The following is a 17,546-nucleotide window of genomic DNA, read 5'->3' as shown; positions in this document are numbered from 1 at the left end:
GAATTAATTAACTATAAGTAGCAGCTCCCAGTGAATTTTTCTTAGCAAGGTATCAACACCTGCAAAGGAGAAAAATTAATGAAAGCATTGTCATAGTCTTAAATAAATACCCCACTCAATCACGAGCAAGATGAACAAACAGATGTGAGTGCCTCTGATTATCCGAACGATCAGCCTGAGTGTTCAAATGCAGTAACGTCAAATGTCAAGTAATACTGGTTTTATCTCAAGCACGAAGACTCGAGCATTGCTGTCTAGCTGCCGGCTACTGTTCCCACCAACAGAAGTCACCCACCTGGGGCAGCATGCGATTTTCCTCCTCCAGCTGTCTTACTCTTGCCTCCAGCTGCCTAACATAGGACAAGGTTGATTCTAAAAATCAAAAAGAAAAAAAAAACTCGTATTATCCACAGAGATCTGCTTGTGTATACTAGTGCGAGAGCCTGTGCCACATTCTGACTCGTACTCACAGCAGATTGCCTCTCTCAAATGTCGATTAAACATTCAGCTCTGCTCCTCTTGAGGGCAGTGCAAATAATGCTGATACTAGAATTAATCCAATTGCTTGTTGCTTGTGATTCTAAACCGCTGCGCTTTAAGGTGGTCCCTTTCTCAGACACGAGGTATCTTACAGAAAGGCAACACAGACTTGAGTTCCTCCAACCCATTCCCCAAGCTCTGTGAGCTTGTACTGTATTTTGGAAATACTCCATGAAGGTAACGCATTATCCCACCAAGTCACCACTGAAGAGCCCAGAGAATGAAGATAGTCTTCTGCAGGAAGACGCAAAGAGGCCCCTCTACCGTGGAGGTCCGGTGGTGTGCACACAGCCTCCCCCCGCAAGCCGTGCTCTCGCCTGCGGGCAATACAGCAGCTTGCTGGCACGAAGGCTCAAGCCTCAGCCCCTGCTAGCAATCAGACGCGTTGTCATGCCTTGAGCCTGTGCTAGAAAGCAGATGTGTGCCCCCAGGGCCCTGAGAGGGTTTGGAGCCTGGTCGATAGCACGACAGCCCGGGGCACAGCGCTGCTCACAGCGAGCGCTGCTCACAGCGAGCGCTCCTCGCCCCACGCACACCAGGGCAGTACCGCACTAGACACGCTCTCACAGCGCTGCTTTGCTATGTGGGCTTGGTTGAAAAGCAAAATCCTGCCCACTCTATCCACGAGTAATCTCACTGACCTTCATAAGATAATTTGGTTGATTATGGACAATTATGAGTCACTCCTAGTCTGCTCTGTTCCCAAGAACTTCGTGTAAGACGAGTAAATCCATGACCCACCCCTAAAAGCATCCGAGAGCTTTCTTATCACACATTTCTCGGGTCGCACAGAATTTCTGCTACTGAAGTCCTCTACCTAAGAGAAATACATGCCTGAGAAAGTAGCACTCAACTGCAAGAGAAAAAGATATCTTCTCAGTCCAGAAACACTGCTGTGACTCTTGTACCTCCTCGTATGTAGATGGAGGTCCACCACATACTCACTCCTGACCCAACGATCCACCCTCAAGTTTCTCCAAGATGTCAATTCCAGTAACATACTGGTACTCATACTACCACGTAACTAGTAAAATTACATCTCTGATGATTAATGGTACGGAATCCATGGGTATCACGGCAGTACTGTCAGTTGATATAACCCTGCAAAGCTGCATTGGCAACAGAGCTGTTCACTGGTTTAAATTGACAGATGAATTTGCGCACCAGTTTCCTCTGACACCTGATCACCATGCCAGCCTGCCCATAAAATAAAGGTGATTGGAAAATTAGGTGTCACTTACTCTCTAATGAGACCGCAATAGCCTCAAATATACACACACAGATAGTGCATGGGAATTTACACAACACAAAGTAATTTGTCAAAAATTATTAATACACAGCAAGGCACTGGATTAAAAATAGCATTGTACAATAAAAGGGAAAGAGGTGATCTGAGGTTCTGCACGCTCTGCTGCGTAAGGATTTTCATAGCTAGTGATGGGTGCATCTCTGGAGAGTCGCTAAGCCTAGCTCAAATGAGCACTTAGAAGATGAACAGCTTATTCAATTAACTACAGACGACAGGGTCCCTCCCATCAAATCAGCTTCCTTCCCAGCAGCAGCACTTTTGGGAGGAGCCGCAGAAGCTCCCCTCACCATTACAGGCATTACCAGAGCCAATAGCTCCCAGCACATCCCATCTCTTCTCTTTGTTGTTTTCTACATAAGATGGTTTATGCGGAGCCATCATTTTGGAGGGACTGAAGCAGGCGGTCTCTTTGGCACTAGCCATCTCTAAATTCACTGGTTACAAGTCCACTGTTGTCTTAGCTTGGGCTCGGACTTCACGCTCGAGTCTGACTTCCCAGCTGTGCCCACCAGCCCACTTCATGCAAGCTCCTTTCTGGATTCTCTTCAACTCTGGGTCTCCTGTAATTTTCTGTTTCACCATTTATTAGCTCCTCATGCAGTGTATAGCTCTTGGCAAAGTTTGCCTCTCAGTTTTATTTCTTCACTTGTATGTTGGGAGTCCAGAGCTGAGATCTCTGCTTCTTCAAAACACACGACTCTGCTGTCAGTTCACACCTTCCCAATGCCAGTTCACACCAGCTGAGGATTCGGTCCAAAATGTCTGTGCCTGTTAACCCTTCTAAAGCATGAAACATTATTTAAATCTCCTTTTGTAATCTGATTAAAAGGGAAAATTAGGTCATCTACCAAAGGCTTGATCTAGCAAATCCTTATTTATGTGAGTCTGCTTGACACATAGACTAGAGATGCATATATATTTCAGTATCTGTTAATATATTTATGCTGTGATGCTATGAGCTTAGAGGAAAAAATGAGCAGAAAGGCTAGTCAAGGACGTAAGAGATGGAGGAATTGAAAATACAGAAAGTGAAACACTGTCACCAGCGACACCAACAGCAAACTTCAAAAAAAAAAAAAAAAAAAGTTGCATCTGACAAGTATTTATGAGAAGAACCATATGATCCATCTATTCTTAATCAGCCTGGAGACCAGTAAAGAGCTCTAAATAAAGAGCCAATCTTAAAATTGCCACCCAGAAAATGGTTACCTGATACCACTCCCATTGTCATTCCAGGCAAATTTTCACAAGACAATCAAGCAATTTAAAACTGAAGCAGAATGAACTTATGATAGTAATGCTTCAGCTTCAGTATCTGAGCTGAAAACAAATGTCTCCCAAAGGGAAAGCAGTAGAGAGCCTTAGCATTGCTTCCCTAACATTACTGTTGTCTTATAATAAAGCATTTAATAAGATGCTACAGTGTGTCAGCAACCACTGCTCTGAAACATAACCTGCGCAAAGGTGATCCTTAGCTGATGGCGCTAGTCATAAAACCTTTTTGTGTTTTATCCTTCCCCAAACAGATTTATCTAACTTTGCTCATTTTCACAGAGCTGCAAGTACACAGAAAAGCCCTCCCTTATTTGCAGAATCTTAAACTTGAGCCGTAGACTGCTTACAGATAAACTTCCAAACACAAATCTGCCAAGCTTCCTCTGCCCAGAACACAACCGGGGAAAACCAGCATCTGTATTAACACCAAAAAACCTCAACTACTATGTTCTGGGTAATAGCTCAGAAACCGTTAACTACGTTAAGATCAAATGCGTACTCAAATGAAAACAGCAGTAGCCAAACTACCAGTTTCATCACCTGTGGGCTTCTTGGTTACTTTATTTCCACTCCTTCCCATCTTCCTTCGCTAGGCACTTCTATGGGAGTAACAATTTTGACCAACTCCCATTCTCAGGGATGGATTCCTACCAAATGCGTTTCCCTACCTGAGCGTCCCGTGCTCTTAGCATCATTAAAAATGTCATCACCATGTGGTGCTTCCTTCCAGGGCTGAAACTAAAATTCTTTTCCAAATTATTAGAGGCACATTAATATCTTGCTTTTAGGGAAATTCAGTGATAATCCACCATATCTCCACATCCGTCACTCTAAGACGCTATTAGAGAACATCAATATTTACGTAGCTGATCTCTTTTTCTTTTGACATCCACAGTTGAAGCTAGTAGAAATTTTGGGGTTATGTCAAACTTTAGCAGATGCTTACATTGCTGCCAAAGGCATATTCATGCCTTAGCTTTATCCGTTTTTGTGTCACTGCGCCTGATCTCAGTCTACCAAGTAATTCATAATGTTCTTTAAGCCAGATTATCCTCTGCTATTTTAGAATGGTTGAGGATGTCACATTAAATTCTGATACTTTCCTTTTTTCCTGGGTTTGTTTTTTTGCAGAGACTAGAGGGTTACAACTCACAGGCAACTGGGGTATCACACTGGAGAACTTCTTAAAGACTGAGGTCCTCTACCTGCCTACTGGCTCCCTGCAAAGCAAATAGATCAGAACCCCACAGAAAGCAAAAACTCAAGGGTTCAACCTACACGTCTACTTATTCAAGCTTGAGCTTGAGTAGCAAGCACAATATGTCAGGTGGAAGGGATTTTATCTAACAACCAGAGGAGTATTTGAGGTAAAGAAAGAGTAGGAGATGCAACACCTCTAGTACTGATATAAACTCAGGAAGTAATGCACAAGAAGTGCTTTAACTCAGTGACTAAAATTCCATTTTTCCGTATTTTTAAAAAATGCTGATTGCAAATTATAATAGTTATCTGCAAAAACTGAGCACAGGGATTCCACAGACCTCCTTTCGACTGACTTAAACCCATCAGTGCAAAAGATGCTGCTTGCTTCATGGAAGTTAAAAAAAATGTATAGAATCTTTTAACTTTGGAGAAAACGGGTAATACAGTGGATGAGCAAAGCAGACATCCCAGAGGAAGCAGAGCAAAATCCTCCAGGATGAAAATACTTAGAAGGCTGGAGGTATTAGGAGGAAAGAGTATTACTGTTTGCCTCAATCCCTAGCCATTAACTTATGGCCAGCATGAAGAGAAGATGCTACCCTGGACAGAAGGCTGCTCTGAAGCAGCAACAGCCAGTCCTTACATCCTCACGGCCAGCAAATGGAAAAACACGGTTTCATCATAATGCAAGCATCACCTTGGCTCTGTTAACATCAACATTTTCTGCTTCCACTGGCTCCACTCTATTTGGCATTCATGTTCCTAAAGGAGGTCACCAGAATCTGGAGAGCTGTCACATCCCAATACGCATAGTTTAAACGCTTACGGTATAAATGAGGGAAACTGCCAACGATTTACCTCAGCAAAGAATTTAGCATGTTATGTGTAGTGATACTTTGATGTATGGCAATGAAGGGTCGCTTAACGTATATTCATCTTCAACGCGGAAAGTTATTTGTTATGCTGCTCTTCCCACACTGTGTTGGCAGGAATATAATAACTGCAGATCAGATCAGATTTCGGTCATTCAAATCCACACCCAGCATCCCGCAATGAACACTAAATAATCTTTCAATAAATGGAAGATGAAAAACAAGGCTGTGCAAGGGCTACTTTAAACCCTCCTGTAATTAACTGACAGCTCCATACGTTTATGAAAGGGTTTCTATGCTAACTGGGGAGCAGATTCAATGACACGCAAAGTATCTCCCTGTCCTATAATTCCTAGTCATCTGATTTAATTACTTCAATATTAATATTCATGACTAAAACATGTTATTACTGCAATCCATCCCCTTTCAGCTACCTTGTTTGAATATAAGGAAAAAAAAAAAAATCAGGCTGCTGGATTTACACTAACGTAAATTTACACCACCCACACCTCCAAATTGGTGAAGCTGCTCAGTGTTTACACTGGCAGCGTCCAGCCTCCCTGCAGCAGGATCAGACGACCTCCAAAGGGCATTTTTAGCCCTGTCTTCTATGATTTTCTATTATGGTTGCACATCTTGCATAATGCTCCTATTGAGTAAGTGCTGGGGAACTTCTTATTAAAGTGCAGGCGAATTCCCCTGCAACGCAGTGACATTAGGATTAGTGCTATCATGTAGACAGAAAGATGTTTGCCTAAGGCAAAATTTTATTAAGCTCACGAGAATGTTTAGGAGCTGTTTACCACTAAGGTACATATTCTCAGAAAGTTGTGGGACAGCGAACACCGTAGCATTAGCATTAAGATAGGGTTTGCATTTCTCAATATTGCTGTTGTCTGAAATTCTCCCACCCCAAGCTGAGATCAGATCCAGCACTTCTTGACTTCTTCCTGTAATTAAAAATATAATTAACTAAGCTTAGCTAGTTCACCGAGTATTTCAAAACTGAATCCTAGCAAAGGGAAAAGCGTACATATGCTAATTCAAACATCCAGAATGCAATGTTACCCCTGCCACTTAGCTTTATTTGTCAGTCAACATGTGCCATGTTTCCCCTTTTCCACACACATTACACACAGACATGTGCTAATTACGTTATCTCTGTAATCAGACGTTTTTACACAGATTTCATACAAAAATAGTGCTTTCTCAGTTGCAGCAGCTTTTAATCACAAATTATGTATTTATTACAAGAAAAAAACACTTCTCATTGTCTCGAGGCAGCCCTAGCCATGCCTTTAATGATTCACGGATGCTGCCTGACTCAGATTGCCAATGTGTTTGCATTTGTCTGGATTTAAGTGCCACTGTGACGCTGTGGATTATGCAGTTGTAGTGAGCAGGTCTGCGCTGACCAGGCTGCCGCGCACACGCTTGCCCATGGTGAGGCGCAGGCATCGCTCTGCTGCGGCAGCACCCGGGGCTTTCACTCTGGCTGAGGCCACCCAAGGAATGCCCGAGGTCACCCCAATGCTGCCTGTGACACAACCTACTAAAAATATAGCGTTGGCTTCCACTTAAGAACTTCACTGATTTAGGCTTGCATTTGTTGGAGGGTTTGTTGCATGTTTATGGTGCAGCAAAATTTCTAGTTGAATTAATCCACAAAAAAGCTTAAAAAAAGTTTAAAAAACTCTCATAGAGAAAGAAGATTCGACTACAGGCATACCTAAAAATGATATCAGATATCAGACGAGGTAAGCTTTTGTTTCCTACTTCTCTGAAAGCTATCCATAACACTCTTGCTAACAGCTGGGTAACACTGTCACGCTAATGGTCTGCTGTAACACTAACCCTGGTTCGTTTGGGGTTTTTTTGGTGCTAGAGGTGACAACGGCAAAGCTTTTCTTGCTGGCCTGTTTGATATCCTGTTAGCTCCATTCAGCCTGTGCTAAATGCATTTGCCACGTTATTGATGAAAACTGAGAAAATCAAATCCATTATGCTATTGCTAAAACCTTTCCCACTGGCTGTTAGCTTGTTCTGGTATTGATTTCGTGTGTTTCATGATTGGTAAAACCCTTATTGGCTCCACTTACTTAACTGCGTGGGTTTGTCCCCATGCCACCGCACTCTCATTTGCTCATTAGGAGTGTCCCCCAACCGCAGGCACGCCCCCCCAGACTGAGCGCAGCAGAAGGAGAGGACGGGCGTTCAGCAGGCTCCTGGGCAAAATCAAACGGAAGACTGGAAAAGGCAAGCCTAAGAATAGCTCTGCTTAGGGAAGGAAGGTAGATGAGGGCACTGGCTTGGAGAGATAAGTAAGGGAGGGTTTCGCTACCGGTCCATAGAAAGAAATCTACAAAAAGACATTTCGACCTTACGCCAGTGCCTCCTGATCACGTTGATTTGCATCTGTTAAGCGGTCCCTTGCTGAAAAGGCCCTGGGTCCCCTGCAAACACACGGCCAGTGTGAAACCACGCACGTCTTCGTGGCCCCATGCATCCACACAGCCACCTCCAGCTTCTCCCACTTCTGCTGTGCCCATGTTAAATGGCCATTTGCGGTAGAATGAAATGAAAACAACAATAAATGAAAATATAAAGCTTCCCAGCACGGTGGTATTAGGGCAAAAAGCAGAGGACCAGAGGGTCAAACTGACTGGGATGGCAAATACACGCACTCAGGGTCCCTTAGCATCCCCACAACTCCCCACAGATACTCACGGCCACTTTTCTTATCACATAGAATTGTATTTTTCAGGCTCATGTTGAAGAGACATAATGTAGAGAAGTAATTTGGTTGAGAATTTTAGTATTTTAGATATTTTAGTACAGCAGGCTCTGGTTAATAACAATATTGGCTTCCACTTGGAAGTCTGCAATGTAGGCCAAAACTGAAAACTACATCTCCAGGAATTCTGCATCAGATCAAACCTATGAATCATTTTTATGCTCGTCTACTGCCTCGTTAGGAGGCAGTTATCCAACCCGTAAATTCCCTTTTCATGGGTTACTATTTGTGTGACTCAAAACCAAATTCAAATGATGCTCCTGAGAGAGCAGAAATAGAAGCTTTCACATTACTTAAGCCACTGAACAACAGCGCACACAGTTTTTCCTGCTACAACTACAACATAGATGCCAAAACTCAAAACAACGATCGATAGCCACGTGAGTATGTGGAGGTCTAACCAACCTATGCTCTTCCTCCTCGGTAAGGCATCTCCTTGCTCAAGTGAAACCAACAGTTCAAATTCTGGGTTTATGTGGGGCAAATGTGGATGGAGAGGAAAGGTCTGGGAAGGATCCTCTGCACCATTAAATGAATCGGCCACCACGGACTGCAAGTATACGGCAGCAGGCTGCATCCTACTGCCTACAGGCTGCAGACCACAGCACATAGCAAGTTGTGTCAGGGAGTCCTTTCCTCACCCCTTACATCTTACATCATTACATGAGGGAACTGGGGTTGTTTAGCCTGGAGAAGAGGAGGCTGAGGGGAGACCTTATCACTCTCTACAACTACCTGAAAGGAGGGTGTAGTGAGGTGGGTGTTGGGCTCTTCTCCCATGTAGTTAGCGATAGGACGAGAGGAAATGGGCTCAAGCTGCGCCAGGGGAGGTTTAGGTTGGAAATTAGGAAAAATTTCTTTACGGAAAGGGTGGTCAAGAATTGGAAGAGGCTGCCCAGAGAGGTGGTGGAGTCCCCATCCCTGGAAGTATTTAAAAAACGGGTAGATGTGGCACTTTGGGACATGGTTTAGTCTAGTCTACCCTTGATTGGCTTAGAGTAGACTTGGTAGTGTGGGTTAATGGTTGGACTGGATGATCTTAAAGGTCTTTTCCAACCTAAACGATTCTATGATTCTATGATCTCTCCTTGCTCAGAGAGGCCTCCAGTGAGGTAGTCTCACCTGGGAGAACCTGGACAACCACCCGATCGCAGCTTCAAGAGATATTTGGGCAGCAGGCAGTGCCACAAAGCAAGAGGGGCAGTAAGGCCACTCTCTCAGGCTCTGTTTCTAGCTCCTTGGCTCACTTCTGATCCTGCCGCCGCTCCATTTCCCGCAATAGAAGCATCCCGCGGTGAACCGTGGTGTGCAGACAGCGACACGGAGCCTTGCGTAAGCCCTGCCGGAGAGCCAGCGCAGCGACGGCATCTCCCACGCGCAGAACAATGCCGGCACATCCGGTCTTCAGGGGAAAAGAATCACGTAATAACAATCCGAGAAAAGAGCAGGATTTAATACAGCTATTATCTGTGAGACTGCTGTCTCAGGGGTACAGGAAAAGCTGCTGAGAGGGTCAGCAGTCTTTTACATTCACTCTTAAACTTACACGTGCAAAATGACACCTGTCACGTCAAAGATCAGGAAAAAGCAACCGACCACTTACAACGCTGTTTGGGAAACAACTTCTTAACTGCATTATACAGCCCTAATACAACCATTTTTTCAAACTTTTTGTGGTTTCCCTTACTTCCGACTGTTCTAAACTATTCCCGCGACACAGCAATCCAGACGGCAGAGAGGCTTTCGGAATGCAGCATGCTGGACAAAAAGAGTAGCTTTTACATTTAGCAAACACAGGAGGGATAACAACTGTCTCAACCAAATGAAGAAATCAATTCCTTAACCAATGTCAGAGAGGAGAAGGAAGAAGAAGGAAAAAGCAAGCCGAATGCCAAGATGCTAAATTTAGACCAGCTCTTATTCCCACTCGGCAAGTATCCACAGACAAAGAACCTTCTTTGTATTGAGTTGCCATTGCAGCTCATGCAACCTAAACCTCAGAATTAAAGCACGCATCCCACATACCGAGTAAAGTTACAGTGGCAATCAGTTCTGCACAAACACACCAAAATACATTGAGCTACGTGAATTAACCAGGTAAATTAAGAGACTAATATCCCAGATGTTCTTACATCGTCTCCCAACTACATGCAAAAGTAAAAATATGAGAAATTTTAAATGGTTCTGCCACTTGAGCTCAATCAGCGCTCAGGCGGCAGAATAGAAATTCTCCTACATCCAGCCATCTCTCTCACACACACATCTTGCAGCCAGCCACTAGAAAGATTATGATCCTTCATTGAGAAAACCAAGTCAGTACACAGCCTGTATGCCATAAAGGAGAGAAGAAATTTAACGTATTTATAGAAAGCTTTCACTTTATTTGTAATAGGAGACCTCAGAGTCTTTTCACAATATTGTGGTTATGAAATAAGCATATCCCAGTATTTCATGAATGATGAGAGGTCGGTAAGGGACCTCATGATTCAAATACACACACAAGATAAATGTATTTGATAAATAGTGATGAACTGCAGAGATGTTTCTCTGTGATGCTTTGAGTCCTTACTTCAATTCTCAACCACAGAATGGAAAAGAAAAAGGAAAAAACTGTGGGGGGTTTGTTGCCAGAGCTGTAAACATTTCCAAGAACATCTTACTAGCTGTGTTAAAAGCTCTGCCAATATACAATTTCTTATTGAAATAAGGAGTTGTGCTTTCTAATGAGCACGAGATCTGATTTTGAGTTTCAGACCTGTCCATCAGCCTTCTCCCAGCTACACCCCCTGCCTGGGGCACGAGACGGACGTGCCAGGTAGCACTCCGAGGGAACGCATCGCTTGCTAAGTGGCAAGAGAAGGCAAAGGAGGACCACGCCTCTAGAAACAAAGGCATCAAAACACCCAGCACTTCCACACGGCTGCAGGCATCCTCTGGCCCAGGGCAGGCTGTCTGCGTGACCGAGATAGCCGTCCGAGCGGCCGGTCCCTGCAGCAATGAGCACTTGGCAGCAGCGCGGCATCTCCTCCGCAGGCAGAGCATCAGCAGGTCACCGCCGCAGCACCGGGACACTCCGCCCACCCAAAAACAAGCGGGAGAACGTGCTCCCCAAAATCCTGAGTGTGTTATTACAGGATGGATATTCACTGGGAAACACAACAGGGGACTATGAAAACAGCAGGACTCAGAAGGAAAGAGAAGCTAGATTTATACAATTATCCATCTCTATGGATGAGCAATGAGGAGCATTCCTGCATCAGGCAAGAGCAGAAGCTGAGGAGCTGCCAAAGGAAGACAGGCTAACGTGGGCAAACACAGCACAGATTCAAAATTATCAGGATAAAAGGTGTTTTAGGATTAATTTCTCTACACAGAGCGATTTAAGACGTAGGACAGGCTATTGAATGTAGTAAAAGATGTTGCAAGATTAAGTATGTCCTCTGGACCGAAACCGCCCTCTTGCTTCCCACAGCCCATTACAAAGCCACCATATAACAACTCCGTCCTGTCCCTACTGAGCCTGGTCATATCTGAAGCAGGAAAAATGACCATTTTGTAAAATCACTCCACCAGCAATCTCAGCACAGAACCTAATTCTGAGGAAAAATTAACTATCCATTTCATGCTGGCAGCTACATGATAGCAGAGGAGAAGGCTGGCTGTACAGCCTCCATCTCTTCTGTAAGACTTTTTTTGGGAAGGGAGCAATAAAAAGTCGTATTCAAATAACATGGCTTTTAAGCCAAAATCTGTCAGTGCAAGTCTGTCGCTACCTATAGGTACTCCATCTCCAGCAGTCTGTCAGGCCACGTAACACGAGAGCCGGGGCTGCTTCCTCCTCAGCTAAAGCATCCATGTCTCCAGACAAAACCCCTGGCAGGGGAAAGCACCAAGCAGCATCTCTGGGATCAGGAATCAGTCTAAATATCCAGCTCCGACTGAAATCAGCACCTTACCAAACTACTTCAGCACTTTGGGAAACTCTGCAGACGTCTCCTGCATCTTCTCGGTACCTCAAACAAACCTGACCTCAGGGGCACAGAGACGCCTGTACCAGAGCAGACCAGGCACCCACCCAACGCAGGATCCTGCCCCAGCTTCACCTCTTTATTTCCTTAATTTCTGGAGATCTGACCCGCTACCCCTGGGGTCCTGACCTGATGCCGAGATCATACGATTATTCCAGTGAGAGTCTCAGCAGCCATTGCTTCTTCAGAAGCACAGCAGGGGCAGTGACTGCCAGGCAGGGGGACTCGGGTGCTGCATGCCGAACCCGGCCACATTGCATTTTTAGGTATCCAAGCTCTCCCAGGGACAGGGTTTAGGCACCTTTTACACATTTCCCTATTCATGTTGTCAGACCTAAGATTCTCTCCACCCTGAGCCCACATTTTTCCCTGCCCCGCTGCCTCTCCTGCCTTCCCCAAGACCTCTGTGGCTGTATCCTATACTGCTGCTGGGCCTTAGAACTAATCAAAGTGCTTTTTTTTTTTTCTTTTGTAAAATACACAGACACAAACCCACATCACGAAGTGATTCAGAATAACAACACTTGTGAGAGGCATAAAACATGGGAGCCTGTGTTTTATCAGGGCTTCAGAGGAAACCAACTGCACCACATAGACACAGTTTTCTGGTTTTTCAGTCCCTTTCCACAGTTATTTCCCTGCGATCACAATATGCTGCTATTATATTAACATGATGCTGATTAAGACATTACTAATTTAAAAGTAATCTCAAACGCAGGTAACAAAGCACAGCATATATCATTACTGATCGGCTGCACTATACCCATTTATCTGCTTTAAAGCTATCAACTTAATGACTGTATAAAGATACATCTCCCAGACCCAGCAAATGGCGGCTGAGCCCCTTGTGCTCTCTTTCCCTTTTAGCTAGCTGTGCATCTGCAATGCCTTCGTGGCAAAACCAGCCGAGATTTCCTAAGTCAGCATGTTCAATAACCAGCTGCCCAACTCCTGGCCAGCGTAAGCGGTTTCTTCGGTGATCCCGTATCGGCTGCGTAGGTCCCAGGACAGCAGACGTGGCAGTTCCCTTTTAGGATGCTACTGCCTGTCCTGTTGGCAGCCCCTGCACTGATGTGGCTTTTCACCCGTATTAGTGAAGTTAATCCTTGGGCTTTAACATCATGTGATCACCTTCCTAATCGAAGAGGTTAATGAAGTGCTTTCACTTTACTACACTCCCAAAGCATTTAGGAGAAAGATCCAAATATATCTCCAAGCAGCCCTAAATAAAGGGCAGTAAGTCTCCCGCAGAACTGCCCGCACGCCTTTGCTGTTAGTGTTGCCACCAACCGCCCAGCAAGGCCATTTTGGATCTGCGCTTCTCACCCTGAGCTGTCTCAAACACATGAAACGATGCCACGTTGCCAGCCGCCCTTGCACCTTCTCCTTCTACGTTTCAAGTACCATTTAATTCAACAGGGATGAAATCAGTCAAATACAGGACGTACTCTAGAACCTGAAAACGGTAAACAGTTGCAATAATTCTGCAAGTTTTGAAATCATCTGCATTCATCTGCAGGGATATAGTACTTTGGTTGGTTGCACAAGGGGCTTCGATATCCAGACAAAGCTTAAAATGATTCACCGAGCAGTCAAACTTGAGAGCTCTCACAGCTGCTTATCTACACCATCGGAACAAAACAAATATTTTAAACAAGGTCTCCTCTGTTTATTTCCTGGTTACTTCACTAATGGGAAAGCAATTTACGTATTTCCTCTCCCTAAATATATAAATAATTGAGAAAGGCTTTTGGTTACAAAGGCTACTGGAAACCGCCGTGTCGGTCACGCTGGGATTTCCAGCGCCATTGGTTACGAGCGCTTCTTACGGCAGCGGGCGAGGGGCTGCTCCCGAGGGCCCTTCCTGCCCTGCTCAGCACCGGCTCCCTCTTAGGCTGCAGGGTGCACGCAGAACAAGGAGACAGACCCCAAAACCAAGACTGCTCCTGTTTCTGTGCGCACGTGCATGTGAGGCGAGAGTCTTTTTATTCGCTACCTGCCTTAGAGTTATTAGGATTTCATTCCGGCCACATTCTGAAGGCTTTTTTATAGGATTACAAGGACTAAAAATTTGCTTCTTCAGCAGGCAAAAAGACAAGAGAGATTTTTGCTCCTTAGCTGAGCGTTTCCTGAGGAGGTACTACGGTACAGTCACAGTTATCCTATCTGATTAATACTAAAACTGAAATATAATAACGTTGTGAAATATAATAAATTATAGAAAAATAAAAAAACCCAACATTTTACTCTCCTAGCAGCTGCAAACTAGGACCGTATCTCCTGAGACTTTCTAGAATGAAAACAAAAAGACCTAATTATTCCCTGAGTTCTGAGCAATAAAAGATGTACGTAACTATAACTACAAACTGAAGGAAAACTAGAAGTAAAACAGACGGGGGAAATTACAAATCAGATTATATTACGTACATATGACCACTGCAATTCATGTTAAAAAGACAACAAAACCAGACTACCTGCTATTTTATTACACAGGGATGAGCTCAGATACTATAGCGCTGAGGGCAAGGAAGGTAGAATAAGTGTATAAATGAGCTGTCAGGGTAGCTGCCGTAACAAAACGCAGACAGCATCCTGAAATTTCTTAAGAAAATTGAGAAATATAGAGAGCCTCAGAGGCTTAAGGCTAGAAAAATGCCATTAAAACAATGCAGCCTGGCTTCCTGCCCTGCAGAGACAAAGGAATTTTGAGAATAATTCCAGGAATGCCTGGTTTCCTTTTCACTGCTGGAAGGGGATACCATCAAAAGAAGTCTGTGGGCTTTTTCCTCTACAGAAAATTTTGGCAAAAACGGAAAAACAGCTGGACCAAAATTAAGTTTACGAACATTTTTCACATGACGGAGGTCATAGCGATAAATTATTGCAGGAGGGTTATATTCTCCATTTCTGTGGGTTTTGTGAAGCCTGACAATCAGTTCCAATCCATCTGCATCGCTTCCTGCCATTCACAGGGACAACCCTGCTCTCACGTTCACCTACGGAAACAGCAGGAGAAAACCTGTATTGCTTACCCTCCGTCGCTTCATTTACACCACGTTGCGTAGGAGAAGGAAAGCCGTCCACCGCAGCTGGCAAACCACCCGCCGGAGAACATCCCACGATGCTTCCTCCATCCTCCTGCTTCTACAGGAGTACCGGAATAGGGACCGCAGCACCAAGATTCGTCATGCTACAGCTCAGTGTTCCCAAAGTCCCTAAATACAGTGAGCAATCTTACACAGAAGATGACCCCCAGCAACCCACGGCTATTTCCTAGATGGTAACAACTATCTGGCCTCCACCGGAGTTTACCAGACCCGTCCTTAGCTCCTCCCTGGCAGAACCCAGGCCTTGCAGCGCAGGGGCAGGCGTTGGGCAGGGCTTGTGCCACTGGCCATGGAGAAGGCAAGGTTTCCCAAAAAGACCGCTGCTCACAAACTCCACAGAAACCCCCAGTCTCAACGAAGACCAAAAGAAAAATCTCAAAGCACGGGATTGGAGAGTATAAGGAATCTCCTTTCCTCCCATTCTTCTAATAGCGGCAATTACGACATAGTGACTCCAGAAACAGTTGACACACAAAACAACTTCTTCCTGGAAGCGTGCCAGGAGCTCAGGAAAATTATAAGCTTGCCTTTCCTGTAGCATAAACACATTTCAATGAGGCTCCGTAACAACAGCAGCAGCAGCAGAATTATCAAGCAGCGCAGCAGCTAAACGCTACACGCCTCTCTGCTGACAGCCGCCAGCGCAGCCGGGCCAGCCGGCACTTCCCAAGGAAAATGGCATTTTCTCAGACAGTTGAGATAACCTTTTCCTGAGCACTCAGGATCCAACGCTGGCGGGAACTGAACTCTTCCAGCGGAGTGGCAAGTTCCATCATTTCTCATCAGAGCAAACAGAATTTGGTAGACCAAAACACTTGGGCAGCAAACGGAGCTAGAGAAGTAGTCATGGGAACTGCCTGCTTTCTTTGCTACATTTTGGGTTGGGTTTGGGTTTTTTTTTTTGGGGGGGGAGGGGTCCCCCCACTGTTACAAACAGGGAGAAGGAAAAAAGGCATTTAACACATCCAAATCACTTCATAGGCTAGAAAGTGGTAGTGAGCTGACACTTCTTCTACCTGTGTCTCCTCCTGTTCCCACACCTGCTTGTTACAAGCAGGTCTGTGGATAAAGTCATTCCACCCCAATGACTCGCCATAGTCCTAGGTTTCATTTTCACCCTTCATTAAGGGAATGCTTGCAGGGGCAGCCGACATAGTTGGCTGAGTTTTGCTGAGAGTATTTGTTGTATCATGACCAGAGGCCTGGCTCCACAGACCGCACGCAGGAACAATTTACACTGTACAGGACAGCAAAAAAAGTGCTACTGTCGCAGAATACGCGCGGTGACTAGAGGGGGTTACTAAAAGGCCACGGGCTTTTTCTGGTTTGAATGAAGTACTGCAGTAAATGATACAAGGATGCTGTGAAGGGTTAACTTTGCTGAACAGAGTGCCAAGCTAGCATTTGATACTGGAGATGGGCAGAAGGATTTGGTTTCTGTATTTCCCATGGAGGGAATTGTTACCTACTCTTACGACAAGCAGAGAGTGCTCTTGTGTTTTCGTTTTCTATAAATTAACTCAAATTGCTCTAAGAGGCAAACTCTGGATTTCTCAGTAATAGCCACACTCCCAGGAACCCTGACTCCAAGGGCTGCTTCCCATGCTCGGAGAAAAAGGAAAAGCCCAAGATTCAACAACAGTGCTATACCAGGCTTACCCAGGTATACGGCTTTGGTAACCATGGTGGAGTCCGTAAGTAAAAAAGAATTAGAGCTGCCTGGCCCACATTTTAATGAAACATTTATCATTGTCACTTAAACATCAAGAATGTTATCTAAAATGTCATCTAAACATGACCAAGTGCTGTTGCAGTGGAGGGCACCGCTTGCAGCTGGACGGAGAAGAGGCACAACATGGAGCAACGCCGTTTCCTCTAAGACTGATCTGCCCCTGGTTTTGCCCTGACACAAAAACTTCAACCACAGACACCAAAACCAGTGATGATCTCATGACCAGGGCAATAAATGATCAACCACCACCCTTTTATTTCAGACTCGTCACTGAACAGACACCAGCTTTCTGTACAAGAAGTACCAGTAACGAAAAGAGCCTTTTGTCACCTTCCAGATTTGCTTGTCGATTACCATCCCTACTGAGGACATTTTATATTTGATGAAAATGCTTCTACTTGTGCTAAGCACAAACATGCAAGTCATTGCTCTGTCTTAGAAGAATACAAGATTAAAGGGTCAGGTCTCAAAAGGATCGGATTTTTTGGTTAGAAAAAGATTACAGGATAGACTCACACTTAGATTTGAAGCTTTCAGAATAGAAAAGAGAAGGAGAGGGAGGCAGAGTCAGAGAAAGGAAATTTGACCTCAATTTGAACTAACAAGTGAGACAAATCTCTTATTGTGGAAGTCAGAGGAACACAGACCTGTTTGGAAAAGTAAAATCAGAGGAAGTAAGCAATAAT

The 17,546-nt window shown here is 44.7% G+C and overlaps 1 protein-coding gene across 1 annotated transcript in view; it reads right to left on the bottom strand.

Moving 5' to 3' along the window:
- Positions 1-17,546, bottom strand: part of CCDC85A (coiled-coil domain containing 85A) — an 83,018-nt gene that overhangs the window by 17,319 nt on the left and 48,153 nt on the right. The window contains exon 3 of the mRNA XM_075708057.1: positions 296-372. Within this exon, the coding sequence (XP_075564172.1) occupies positions 296-372 (77 nt within the window). The remainder of the gene's footprint in view (positions 1-295; positions 373-17,546) is intronic.

Source organism: Pelecanus crispus, chromosome 3 (genome assembly GCF_030463565.1).
Source record: "Pelecanus crispus isolate bPelCri1 chromosome 3, bPelCri1.pri, whole genome shotgun sequence".
NCBI lineage: Eukaryota > Metazoa > Chordata > Aves > Pelecaniformes > Pelecanidae > Pelecanus > Pelecanus crispus.
This window is presented reverse-complemented; position numbering and strand designations above follow the sequence as displayed.